Source organism: Panulirus ornatus, chromosome 26, assembly GCF_036320965.1.
Source record: "Panulirus ornatus isolate Po-2019 chromosome 26, ASM3632096v1, whole genome shotgun sequence".
NCBI lineage: Eukaryota > Metazoa > Arthropoda > Malacostraca > Decapoda > Palinuridae > Panulirus > Panulirus ornatus.
Genome location: NC_092249.1, coordinates 689,903 through 702,236, shown reverse-complemented (window position 1 = coordinate 702,236; position 12,334 = coordinate 689,903). Strand labels below are relative to the sequence as shown.

General features: G+C 41.6%; 1 protein-coding gene across 4 annotated transcripts in view; it reads right to left on the bottom strand.

Annotated features, from left to right (window-relative positions):
• LOC139757380 (uncharacterized) overlaps positions 1-12,334 on the bottom strand; it is a 28,150-nt gene that overhangs the window by 1,930 nt on the left and 13,886 nt on the right. For all 4 annotated transcript variants that reach the window (XM_071677809.1, XM_071677811.1, XM_071677810.1 and 1 more), the window contains 2 exons: positions 4,803-8,825; positions 2,328-2,468 (listed from right to left, as the gene is read on the bottom strand). In XM_071677809.1, coding sequence (XP_071533910.1) covers positions 2,337-2,468; positions 4,803-8,807 — 4,137 coding nt within the window. In that variant the 5' untranslated portion in view covers positions 8,808-8,825 and the 3' untranslated portion in view covers positions 2,328-2,336. The remainder of the gene's footprint in view (positions 1-2,327; positions 2,469-4,802; positions 8,826-12,334) is intronic.

Sequence of the window (12,334 nt, the reverse complement as noted above, 5' to 3'; positions counted from 1 at the left end):
GTGTTGGAAGGAGGATGTTTTCTGCATGAGCTCTATTGTCATTAATGGAACATACTATCTGAATATTTCAAAAAGGAAAAATGTCAAGAGTCTTTGGGAAACAGCACTTACAGCAACAGTCTCGGAGGGAATGCAGTAACACTTTAATGCTGTCATTTTGCAGTAACCTTGGCTTACAAAAAAAACATGTCAGTTTAACCAAAGGGTTATGTGCATGTGTTGCTGAAAGAAACAGTCACCTTCTCAATGATTTCTTACACATGCAATCTTGTAAACGTTATATATTGTGTAACCTGTCTAAGAGGCTGTCTTTCAAAATATTATCATTGCACAAATACAACTTTTATTTTGTAGTGGCAGGTTTACTTTTTCTTGCAGACTTGCCTGTGAAAGAGAGAGTTGGAGACAAGGGAGATGGCAGTAAAGAGAGTAGTGAGAATCATTTTAAAGGGTTAGAACAATCTATTTTCTTAGGGATGGGCTACACCAAGGCATGTGGATTTAATGAGATATTCTCTTATTTCTCTTAATCAAATTGGTTAACAGGATATGTATCAAAGTTATTACTGATTAATGATCTTAGAGAGATGGATTGAAGTATTGATAGTCTTGTAACATATCTCCATAGATTCATTTTAAAATGATTAAGAGGGGTACTGGGTTAATAATACCTAGATCTTGTTCATTATCTGAATAAAATGTTGAACTAACTAGCTAGATTCTCTGGGAATAACTTGAACTCTATTGTCATTTAGATATCTTTTTATGATTTATTTCATAGGATGATAAACAGCATTCAAAGATGAGACCAAGGGATTACAAGGGTAGCTGTAAGTCATACAAAGATGACTGATGCCTTGGAGTGTAGTGTTCAGCAGTGCTGACTGTAACACTCATGGGTTCTTAGCCTGGGGTTAAGCCTGCATGGGTTCTTGCTGGCTAAAAAGCTGATTACATAAGTGATTATCTTGTGATACATCTTTGTTGGCATTGATTTGCACAACTGTCTCAGAAATGCTCTGTAAATGATCGTAAATCAATAGGTCACTATGTTCTTCAGATTAGATACTCACCCTGTCCCAAAGCATTCTTTTTTTTTGGCATCTCTGTGTCTTTTTTATATATCTAATTTTTCATATCACTTTTCATGTTCCCAAAAGGCTAAACCACTTATATCAGAAGAACTATATTGCACAGAGGAAGGTAAATGCATTCATACATCCTGCTTACATACCCATACTCATGAGGCTGGTACACATTTGGTGGAACATGCACAACTTTCCTGCATACAGATAGTTTATGTTGTTCATCTGACCCCTACTTCATCTCAAAACACAGCACTTATATATTTGAATGGAAAGTACCTAAAAATTCTTTTTGAATCATATATTTGTTGGAAGGTGTATATTTTCTCCTTGGACTGAATGCAAGATATGAATTTGTATAATTCATGGAGTACAAATAGGTATATTGATATTTTTAAGTGTTCATATTATTTGTATTATAAACACAAAGTGGTACTGTAGGTGTTTTCCTAAGATCTATGATTAAATGAGTTCATTGTTTTTAGAATGCAGAGATAAATACAACCTTGAAGTGGTATGTTTCACATTGTTATAAAAAAGAAAGCTGTAATGAGCACACATAAGCAGGAGCAGTCATACAAACAATGTTAGCCAGTGAAATTATTTTCTTTTTCATACATTTTCAATCAGATGAGAAAAGCATTCTAGAAAATAGATAGCTGAGCCATGAACAATACATATATCAGAGGATATTACATAAGCAATTCATACTCTTTGTATGTCTTCCAGTCATGGTTACCAAATGTGCATCAAGCATAGATTTTACATTTTCAAAAAATATGAAGAGTTTGAACTGTGAAATGTTAATACTTCATTGTATGGATGATTGTGACAGCCCTGTGAATTTTAGGTGTAGGGAAAGTTGTTCCTGTGTATACAGTACTATTTACTATTGCAGTGCAACCAAAGCTAGCACTGAAAATACCGGTTTTACTGGAAAATCTAGTTTTAAGCTCTGAATATTTAACGTCTTGATCATGATTGTACAACCCCTGTACATGCTATGCAACCCATGGGTATGATAGCCAGGCCTTTAACCTTACCCTTAAGTGTCAGGTCAAAGGTCGTGCTATCCTACCCAAGAATTGTACTGCTGTATCTAAGAGTTCTTAAAAGGATAAGGTTTTACAGTATATAAACAGATATCACAAGAAGAACCATTAGCACTCTCCTTCTCCTGTGCCTGGTCATTATCACAGCTGAGTTTGCAGTTACAGGAATATGAGCACCATAGATTCTTACATATACCCTTCACTTGGAGGTCTGTCTGTAGCGCCGTCCTCTCAGTCTTAGAAAACCTGGTCGTCGTCGCCTCCCAGGCCTTCTCCGACGAAGTAGGTACGTATCATCAAAGTAGTCCAGAGGACCATATGGATCTAACACCTGAAAAAATTTTCCCTGTTTAGAATGAATTACTCTGCAGTTGGTTAGAAGACACAAATAAGTACTTGCACAATGCAACAAAAATGCTTTAATCATAACACCAATATGCTCAGCACTTAGTTCTTTGCGAAAGCACTAGACCTGTTCTACCCAAGCCATTCTATAACTATCCACCAATCCTTAAAGAGAAGCAAAAAATTTTACCTTGCTTAACTGTAAAGCAATTTACTGGTACTTCCTCTCCCAACAGACACAACATTTTTAAAACATAAACACACTACAGTAACTCAACAAGCACTGAACAACCACCCTTACCTTTCCACTTTGAAACTGCTCCACTGGACATACACACCAATCTGAAATTACTACACTTTGCAGGCAAGTACGAATTCCATTTTCTTGTTTACATTCTGAACTACCCATCTGTCATAAATTCTGCATGTTTAGGCAAAAATGTTTTGGGAGGGTCATTGTTTCATTGTGTAGGTGATGCAGAGTGACTGAAGACTTCTGTGGAGATGTGGATGTTTAGTTTTGGACAGGCCATTATTCCTATTGTGTAATGTTGCGCTGTATGTTTGTTACAGCTACTGTGGTGTCAGGGGTGTGTGACTGAATTGCGAAGTCTTGTTGGGAGGGACTGAAAAAGATCGGAAAAAGAACTGCTCTTAAGTAATAAAGCCATATTTTAAACACTACCATTACTAACTTAGTCACTGAAAGTAGAAATTGAATGCTTATGCCTGCATTACATTTCAGCAATCTTTACTCATAGATATCCTCACTCTAACCAACATAACACTGACAAAGCACATACAAACTGAAATTACTTGACAAGCATCAAACAGCTGTCCCCTCATATCAGTCTTAAATGCCATCCTACCAGATAGACACCTATAAGAAACTATACTCCTGAGAGAAAGATGAGTCATATTTTCTCATTTGTGCTCTGGACATCACCGATACCTACATTACTGAAATCAATGATTCAACATATCCCGAGACACTTCCTGTCCAATAATGCAACTACCATAGAGAAGACACTGAAGACTTAGTAACCAGTGCCTTGTACATTTTGTACATAGATGTAAACACAACATTACTATACTTTATAACCTGTGGTTCACCAGTGGTATTTGCTAGCTTCCTAAATGCTGTGGGAGTCCAATAAAGTTAGCCAGGACTCTTGGTGCTGGAAGTATGTATTTACTCACATTTAATGTTGCAAGACTCTGCCTGCTCAAGGTCACACCATGAATGAAATTTCCCCTTTGGTGAGGCTGTGTTATCATTTGATGAAACAAAGTTCTATCTTGTCAAAGAACCTTTTGCTGCAAAGGAGTGAAGTGCAGTGCAGCCTTGGAGCTCTAGGAATGCCTCATAAAAGGATCCTAGGTAAAACCAGGACCCTTTTAGTATGGGAGTTCTGGGATAATTATGAATAAATATGCATATATGAATCAAGAATGGAGGAAAAATTAGGGTAAAGAAGATAAGATAAAAAAGCTGAAAGATAGTATATGAGTTTTAGAAGAAATGAAGAGCCTCTGTTTTAAACTGAGGCATTTTGTAGCTGGAGAATATCCTGGATACAGAGTTCCAAAGATGAGATGCATAGGGATAGAAGCACATCTCATTGGTCTGCCTTTGATGTGCAAAGTACTGAGTTGTCCAGTCAATTTTGGAGACACATGAGCAGCCTACTCTCACAAGCAGAAATCAAAGTATTATTCAAAGAAAAAAGGGAACCAATAGTGCAGAAACAGGGTCAAGTTTTGAGGGAAGATTGTGAGAGGTCATGAATAAATTTTCCCTAAGCTATTCTTTGAGATAAGTGTGTATAACTATGTTAGTAGGATGGTTAAAAAATTATTTGCTTCAGGTCTTTGAAAATGGAAAATATAAGGGGTTTGTCTCCCTCACAGTTGATTTGGAGTGATCTCAACCACTCCTCGTAATACACCCCAAAGTAAAGACCCAAACTGTAACGTGAGAGGATATTATTATTTGTAGCAGAAATTCAGGTACTTGAGGACTATCATGAAGTTTATAGTGTTGGGAAATCAGGAGGTGGAGCTATAAATGTGAGGTTCTGAATAAAGCTCCCTTATATATATAGTAAGAAAACAATGTTGACATACCTGAGGTCTATAGTTTCATTGCTTTTACAACATGAGTTAATGAGAAGGTCCATATCCCACATTACTCAATATGGTAACTCACTGACTTTTGGAACATTATATTCGTTATTAGTTGTGACTAAGAGTGTTTTTTATTCATACATAATGTACAAATTTATAAAGGTTCAAAACACAGACAAGTTGTGTAACTTACCCTGTGTGGCAGTGTTGGGGGGCCATATACTGGCACAGCATCCCTCACACCATAGATCTTCTGGACTGCCCCATATTCTGGGGGCAAAGGCAGATAGCCCAAGGGTGCTTTGTGACCTGCAGTTTTATAAGAATCTGGTTCCTTGTTGGCTGTCTCTGGGGCCTTATACTTTGGTTCTGGTTCTTTATAGGTTTTCTCTGGTGCCTTATACTCTGGTTCTGGTTCCTTATAGGTTGTCTCTGGTGCCTTATACTCTGGCTCTGGTTCCTTGTAGGTTGTCTCTGGTACCTTATACTCAGACTCTGGTTCCTTGTAGGTTGTCTCTGGTGCCTTATACTCTGGTTCTGGTTCCTTGTAAGTTGTCTCTGGTGCCTTATACTCTGGTTCTGGTTCCTTGTAGGTTGTCTCTGGTGCCTTATACTCTGGTTCTGGTTCCTTATAGGTTGTCTCTGGTGCCTTGTACTCTGGTTCTGGTTCTTTATAGGTTGTCTCTGGCGCCTTATACTCTGGTTCAGGAATATTATGCTCAGATTTAGGAGGAGAATAGTTATAACCTACGGAAGGAAGTTTGGGTTCTGGTGCTTTATAGGCAGGTGAAGGAGCCTTATACTCTGGTTCTGGGGCTTTATAGGCTGGTGCAGGAGCCTTAAACTCCGGTTCCGGGGCTTTGAAGGCTGGTGCAGGAGCCTTATACTCTGGTTCTGGGGCTTTGTAGGCTGGTGCAGGAGCCTTATACTCCGGTTCTGGGGCTTTGTAGGCTGGTGCAGGAGCCTTATACTCTGGTTCTGGGGCTTTGTAGGCTGGCGCAGGAGCCTTATACTCTGGTTCTGGGGCTTTGTAGGCTGGCGCAGGAGCCTTATACTTTGGATCTGGGGCTTCGTAGGCTGGTGCAGGAGCCTTATACTCTGGTTCTGGGGCTTTGTAGGCCGGGGCAGGGGCCTTATACTCTGGTTCTGGGGCTTTGTAGGCGGGTGCAGGAGCCTTATAATCTGGCTCTGGGGCTTTGTAGGTTGGTGCAGGAGCCTTATACTCTGGTTTTGGGGATTTGTAGGCCGGTTCAGGAGCCTTATATTCTGGTTCTGGGGCTTTGTAGGCCGGTTCAGGGGCCTTATACTCTGGCTCTGGGTCCTTGTAGGCTGGTGCAGGAGCCTTATACTCTGGTTCTGGGGCTTTGTAAGCCGGTTCAGGGGCCTTGTACTCTGGTTCTGGGGCTTTGTAGGATGGAGAGGGAGCCTCATACTCAGGTTCTGGAGCCTTGTAGGCGGGTGCAGGAGCCTTATACTCAGGTTCTGGAGCCTTGTAGGCTGGTGCAGGAGCCTTATATTCAGGTTCTGGGGCTTCGTAGGCTGGAGCGGGAGTCTTATACTCAGGTTCTGGAGCCTTGTAGGCTAGTGCAGGAGCCTTATACTCTGGTTCTGGGGCTTTGTAGGCTGGTGCAGCAGCCTTATACTCTGGTTCTGGGGCTTTGTAGGCTGGTGCAGGAGCCTTATACTCCGGTTCTGTTGCTTTGTAGGCGGGTGCAGGAGCCTTATACTCCGGTTCGGGGACTTTGTAGGCGGGTGCAGGAGCCTTATACTCCGGTTCTGGGGCTTTGTAGGCGGGTGCAGGAGCCTTATACTCCGGTTCTGGGGCTTTGTAGGCTGGTGCAGGAGCCTTATACTCCGGTTCTGGGGCTTTGTAAGCTGGTGCAGGAGCCTTATATTCTGGTTCTGGAGCCTTGTAGGCTGGTTCCGGAGCATTATATTCTGGTTCTGGAGCCTTGTAAGCAGGTGCAGGAGTCTTATATTCATATCCTTGTTCTGGGGTTTTGTAGACTGGAGCGGGAGCCTTATACTCATATCCTGCTTCTGGGGCTTTGTAGGCTGGAGTGGGAGCCTTATACTCAGGTTCTGGAGCCTTGTAGGCTGGTGCAGGAGCCTTATACTCAGGTTCTGGAACCTTGTAGGCTAGTGCAGGAGCCTTATACTCAGGTGCTGGAGCAAGTGTCTTATAATCAGGTTCTGGAGCCTTATACTCAGGTTCTGAAGCTTTGTAGGCTGGAGCAGGAGCCTTATATTCAGGTGCTGGAGTCTTGTAGGCTGGAGCCGGTGCCTCATACTCAGGTTCTGGAGCCTTGTAGGCTGGAGCAGGAGCCTTATATTCAGGTGCTGGAGCCTTGTAGGCTGGAGCAGGTGCCTTGTACTCAGGTTCTGGAGCCTTGTAGGCTGGAGCAGGAGCCTTATATTCAGGTTCTGGAGCTTTGTAGGCTGGAGCAGGTGCCTTATACTCAGGTTCTGGGGCCTTGTAGGCTGGAGTAGGTGCCTTGTACTCAGGTTCTGGAGCCTTGTAGGCTGGAGCGGGAGCCTTATACTCAGATTCTGGAGCCTTGTAGGCTGGAGCGGGAGCCTTATACTCAGATTCTGGAGCCTTGTAGGCTGGAGCGGGAGCCTTATACTCAGGTTCTGGAGCCTTGTAGACTGGAGCGGGGGTCACATAACCATATCCTGGCTTTGAGTCGTGACGTTCTCCTGTAGGGTAGACGGTAGGGTCAGGCTCGTATGGTGACTCGTGGTTGGAGTGGTGGATGGCTCCGTACGTTGCCACCTCAGGTGGGTGGTTTCCTACCGGTTTGTACTCAATCTCGTACTGCTTCCCACCTTCACCACTCAACGTCTCGGCCACGCTGCCCTTCCCTTCGTACTTGGCTTCTGGAGCCTTGTATGTGGACATCGGTGCTTCATAACTTGCCTCGGGGGTGTGGTAGGTGTCCTTCGGTGCTTTGTACGTCGAGTCTGGGTCAGGACGATCGTTAACGTGGCTGTGAACCTTACTGAGCCATCCACTCTTGTAGTTGGAGTAATCATACGCCGGAATGAACGTGACTTCATTGGAGTAAGACGTAGTGACTTTCGGAATATAATTTGGGCTTAGGGTGGTAGAAAACGATGGGTCATGGATCTTGGGGCCATATTTTGACTGATGGACTGGAGCCTTATAGCCTGATGCAGGAGCTTTATACTCTGGTTCAGGGGCTTTATAGTTAGAGGCAGGGGCCTTATATTCTGGTGTTGGAGGATCATAGCCATAGCCTCCGGAGGAAGAGTCAGGAACCTTGTATGTTGCAGGAGGTTTGCGAGTTGGTTCTGCAATATGATACCCAGAGACAGATGCCTTGTAATCTGATGCTGGAGCCTTATATTCTGGTTCCGGGGCCTTGTATTCTGGCTCTGGAGCCTTGTATTCAGGCTCTGGAGCCTTGTATTCAGGCTCCGGAGCCTTGTATTCAGGCTCCGGAGCCTTGTAGTCTGATTCAGGGGCTTTGTATTCGGGTTCTGGATCTTTGTATTCAGTTTCAGGAGCTTTGTACTCTGACCCGGGGGATAAATAACTTGTTTTTGGTTGATCGTAGGTATATCCCGTTGAAGTTGCTGAAGTTGAGGCAGCGGCGTATCCAGGCTGTGGCGCAATGTATGATGCAATCTGCGGGGCCACGTAGTGGGGGGAGACCACACCATATGTTGGGGCTATACCATAGTGAGGTGTGACCCCATATGAAGTTGCTACTGGGTAGGGAGGTGAATAAGATTGGTATACTGGAGCACTGTAGGCATATCCTGTGGGTACAGGAGGCAACTGTGGAGCGACAGGATGTGAGACGACTGGATGGATGGGTAACTGAGGTGCTGTGGGTGTTGAATGGAAAGTTGAGTGATGCGACGGAGTAGAAGCTTGTGAGGGAATTTTAGCATGAGTATGTACGAGCTTAGACTCTTCTGTAAACATGTCTTCATTTGGGTCTTCGTCAGCTTCCTTCATTCCTTGTTGGACCTTTATTTTCTCTGTCTCTCTTCTTTTCCTCGTAAAAACATCAGTATCTATATTGTTCTTAACTGTTGCATCCAGAGGAGGGACGTCGGGGGAAGTCAAGACTGCAGAACTGGAGGATGGAACGATGACTCCACTGCCGAAGTTTGTGGACCTTCCTGTGACAAATGTTGTGGCAAGCGACAAGATAGTCACTGCCATCCTCAGCCAACGCTGCTCCTGAAAAACAAAACAAGCATTTGAAACAGTAACATTATGATAACGAAAAGAAGGAACAGAGAAAGGGGCCAGGTGAGGATATTCCCTCAAAGGCCCAGTCCTCTGTTCTTAACGCTACCTCGCTAACGCGGAAAGCTGCTGGCTAGTCTTCATTCCTGTTGTTTGTACTTTGGTGCCTGGGTGGGAAGGGTGTATATATATATATATATATATATATATATATATATATATATATATATATATATATATATATATATATATATATATATATATATATTTGCCAGTGGCCGAAACGACAAAGATATTTCTCATTCTAAAGTAATCTATCATTTGCCTGTTACTGATTGTAGGGCATCCTTGAAACGGCAGGAGCTCCATAACAGAAGTCCTGAAGTTATATGACTATAACACTCCATTTGGCACACCCTTCCCACCCAGGAACCAAAGTACAAACAACAGGAATGAAGACTAGCCAGCAGCTCTCCGACCGTACCTGGACACAAAGCTCCAGAACTTCAATATGAATGATTTCCTATTGAAAGTCACTGTGAAGAAGTTGTGAACTGTGCAAGATGAAATGACAAACGTAGACTTATTCGGCTTTGATTTACCGAGCACGACATTAGAATGCCCGTGCACGTCGTTATGTACGACAAACCACGGTAACCATGGATGGCACTTGAGAAGTTAAAAAACATCTGCAGTGTGAGCAATACCCATTAAGATCTTCCCATATGATGAATATATGACGATCTCAACACCAGAACAGCGGGCTATACTGTGCAGCTGCACGAGTCAAACATATGACAACTGGACGTCAAGTCATGCCAGCATGGGGAACGTAAACGTATTGAGTACAACATTCTCAGTATCATATGGAAGACTTTAAACATAATAACTAAACCCACAACAACGCAAAACTTACACCTTCATTTCAGACATTTCAAAAGAGTTTAGGTATAATTAACCTCTTGGGAGGCGGCTCCCAACACACGAGTGAACATTAACCTGTGGTAACTACATACACAGACCTCAGGCGCACACACCATGCCTCATAACCAAGGTAATGCTGTACCTCCCGGTGTCAGCATTAGGACGATTGTACTGAAGTGTTGTATTGTGGTAGCACTAGTAGGAGCTAGCTGTATGTTGTGATAACTCCTCACCTGGTAGTCTACAGGTTGTTGATAATGGTGATGGACTGGCCTCTTGTTATGTTGGCTTCTGCCTTTAACATATTCCTGAGGTTTTGTGCCTTTGGTCCTCCTTGTTGACGTTATCTTTTTTAATGTAGTTCACGTGTCTGACAGAAATATGTGAATGAAATTTAAGGCAGTAACCAACTCTGCTTCACGAACCTCCAGGAAGGAGTCTTACAGAATAATGTCTTAAATAAGATGTTATTTGTTATGCTGGACTTCCTTAAATCCAAGTGACACATCTACCATTAACATAATCTTCACTAACTTTTCCATAGTGTAAGAGTAAGTACTTATTAAATGTTCACACAGGAGAAAGTGAACAATTATCCCATTTTCTGTCAGACGGCTAGGTCGAGGTAATTATGTTGTGGTTGCATATAATTTTTTCATTGCTTTTACAAAGCGGAATACCTTAGGGAATTTGGTATTTAACCTAATAACTGATATTGCTTAGAGAATATGTCATGCAAATTCGAAGGACATTTTAAGACGAAAAAAATGAAGAATTATCGTCACGAGTTGTGATTTCAGGCAATTTAGCCATTACAACCGATGAACAATGTTTATTGACAAGCAATTGCATATTTCCTATGCATTATTATTTGTATATACTTTTAGTATACTAGACTCATAGAAATATAAGTAGAATTATATTCACATTATACAAACAATAATTATCATCATCCAACAGATTTTATACCATTCTGTATCTTTGATGGTGATGTCTATCTGTACAGTGACCATGAAACTTACTGCCATTTTAATTATCTAAATGGCCTCTTATTTATTGCAACACACAAGGGATACGAAAAAGTTTCGAGCACAATCCAGCTCAGCAGCTGTATACTGTGAAGTTGGTTAATGTGCCACGCGTCTCGCATCATAAGTGGAAATGCGTCCCACCGGTTGAGAAACACTGGTCTAATGTACAGGACGATAGATGTTGGAACCTGAGGTTTGTATGAAGTTTCAGGGACATTCCAAGATATATAATGCTTTTAACCTTACAACGACATGACTTCACACAGCACCCATGTTCTTGGCAGTTAAGAAGCCAGGGTGTATGACAGACTGGAATATTTTCTCTTCATATCTTGGCGGTAAATCGAACAAGAAATCAAAGACCTATAAATATCCGCCAGTCTAGTCACTGAAGCCAAGCATCATTATATCGAAGGAGCGAACACTGCCAGCCCATCAACAACAGATGATTAAGCTATCACAAGATCTACCACTTGATAATGACAATCTATAGCCGGCTTGTAGAAAATCCTGTATGACCACATGTTCATTCAGTGTTTTTATTAAGTAGTGTGAATGTTAGAGAAAAAAAGAGTATATGATTTCATTTTAGTTTCCTGTCGGACAGATTCACATTCATGTCTATCCTTCGGGAAAAAATTACGTTTACAATAAGAGGATATAATGAGCACAAACTGTTCAAGGGGTTAAGATAATGGAATCAAGTAATAACGATTTGTGAGCAATATCTCCAATTTATCGCTATTTTATGTCTTCATGTACAGCGTAGAAGACTGATACTCTTTCTTAAAACCTGGTAATGATGTGACCTATGACGATGTGTGCCGACCTCAGTGTCCATCTGCTACATGCGTGGTGTACTGGAGTGTCATTCTTGCTGAAGTAAAACTGGAAAATATTTTCAACTTGCAAACTGACTTTTACTTTCACTCCACTCTAGAGACTATCTCTTTACTCCCCACCCACATTTCGTTTTTAGTTCCACTGTTTTAGTGTATTTACCCTAATATCAGCTTGTGGAGGTAGATAATTCAATAACGTGTTTATTATTATCATTATTATTATTATTATTATTATTATTATTATTATTATTATTATTATTATTATTATCATTATATTATTATTATTATTATTATCATTATTATATTATTATTATTATTATTATCATTATTATTATCACCATCATCATGATTATTGTTATCATTATTATAATCATTATCATAGCAAGATTTTTCCATGGTGGTTCCTCATTATGACTTTGCCGTACACAAGATGCGAATGTTTTCGGTGGTTGTGTATCGACTCTGAACTTCCAAAGTATACGCTTAGGAACAGAGTCGGGTCTTATGACTAAACTGGCGAAGACTGGAAGTAAAGCATAAATCGAGAAAAGTTTGTGTGGAGAGAGAGAGAGAGAGAGAGAGAGAGAGAGAGAGAGAGAGAGAGAGAGAGAGAGAGAGAGAGAGAGAGAGAGAGAGAGAGAGAGAGGTTTTGAATGCGGTCAGTAAATGATGGTTGTGAACGTCGACGATGTGTGTGTGTGTG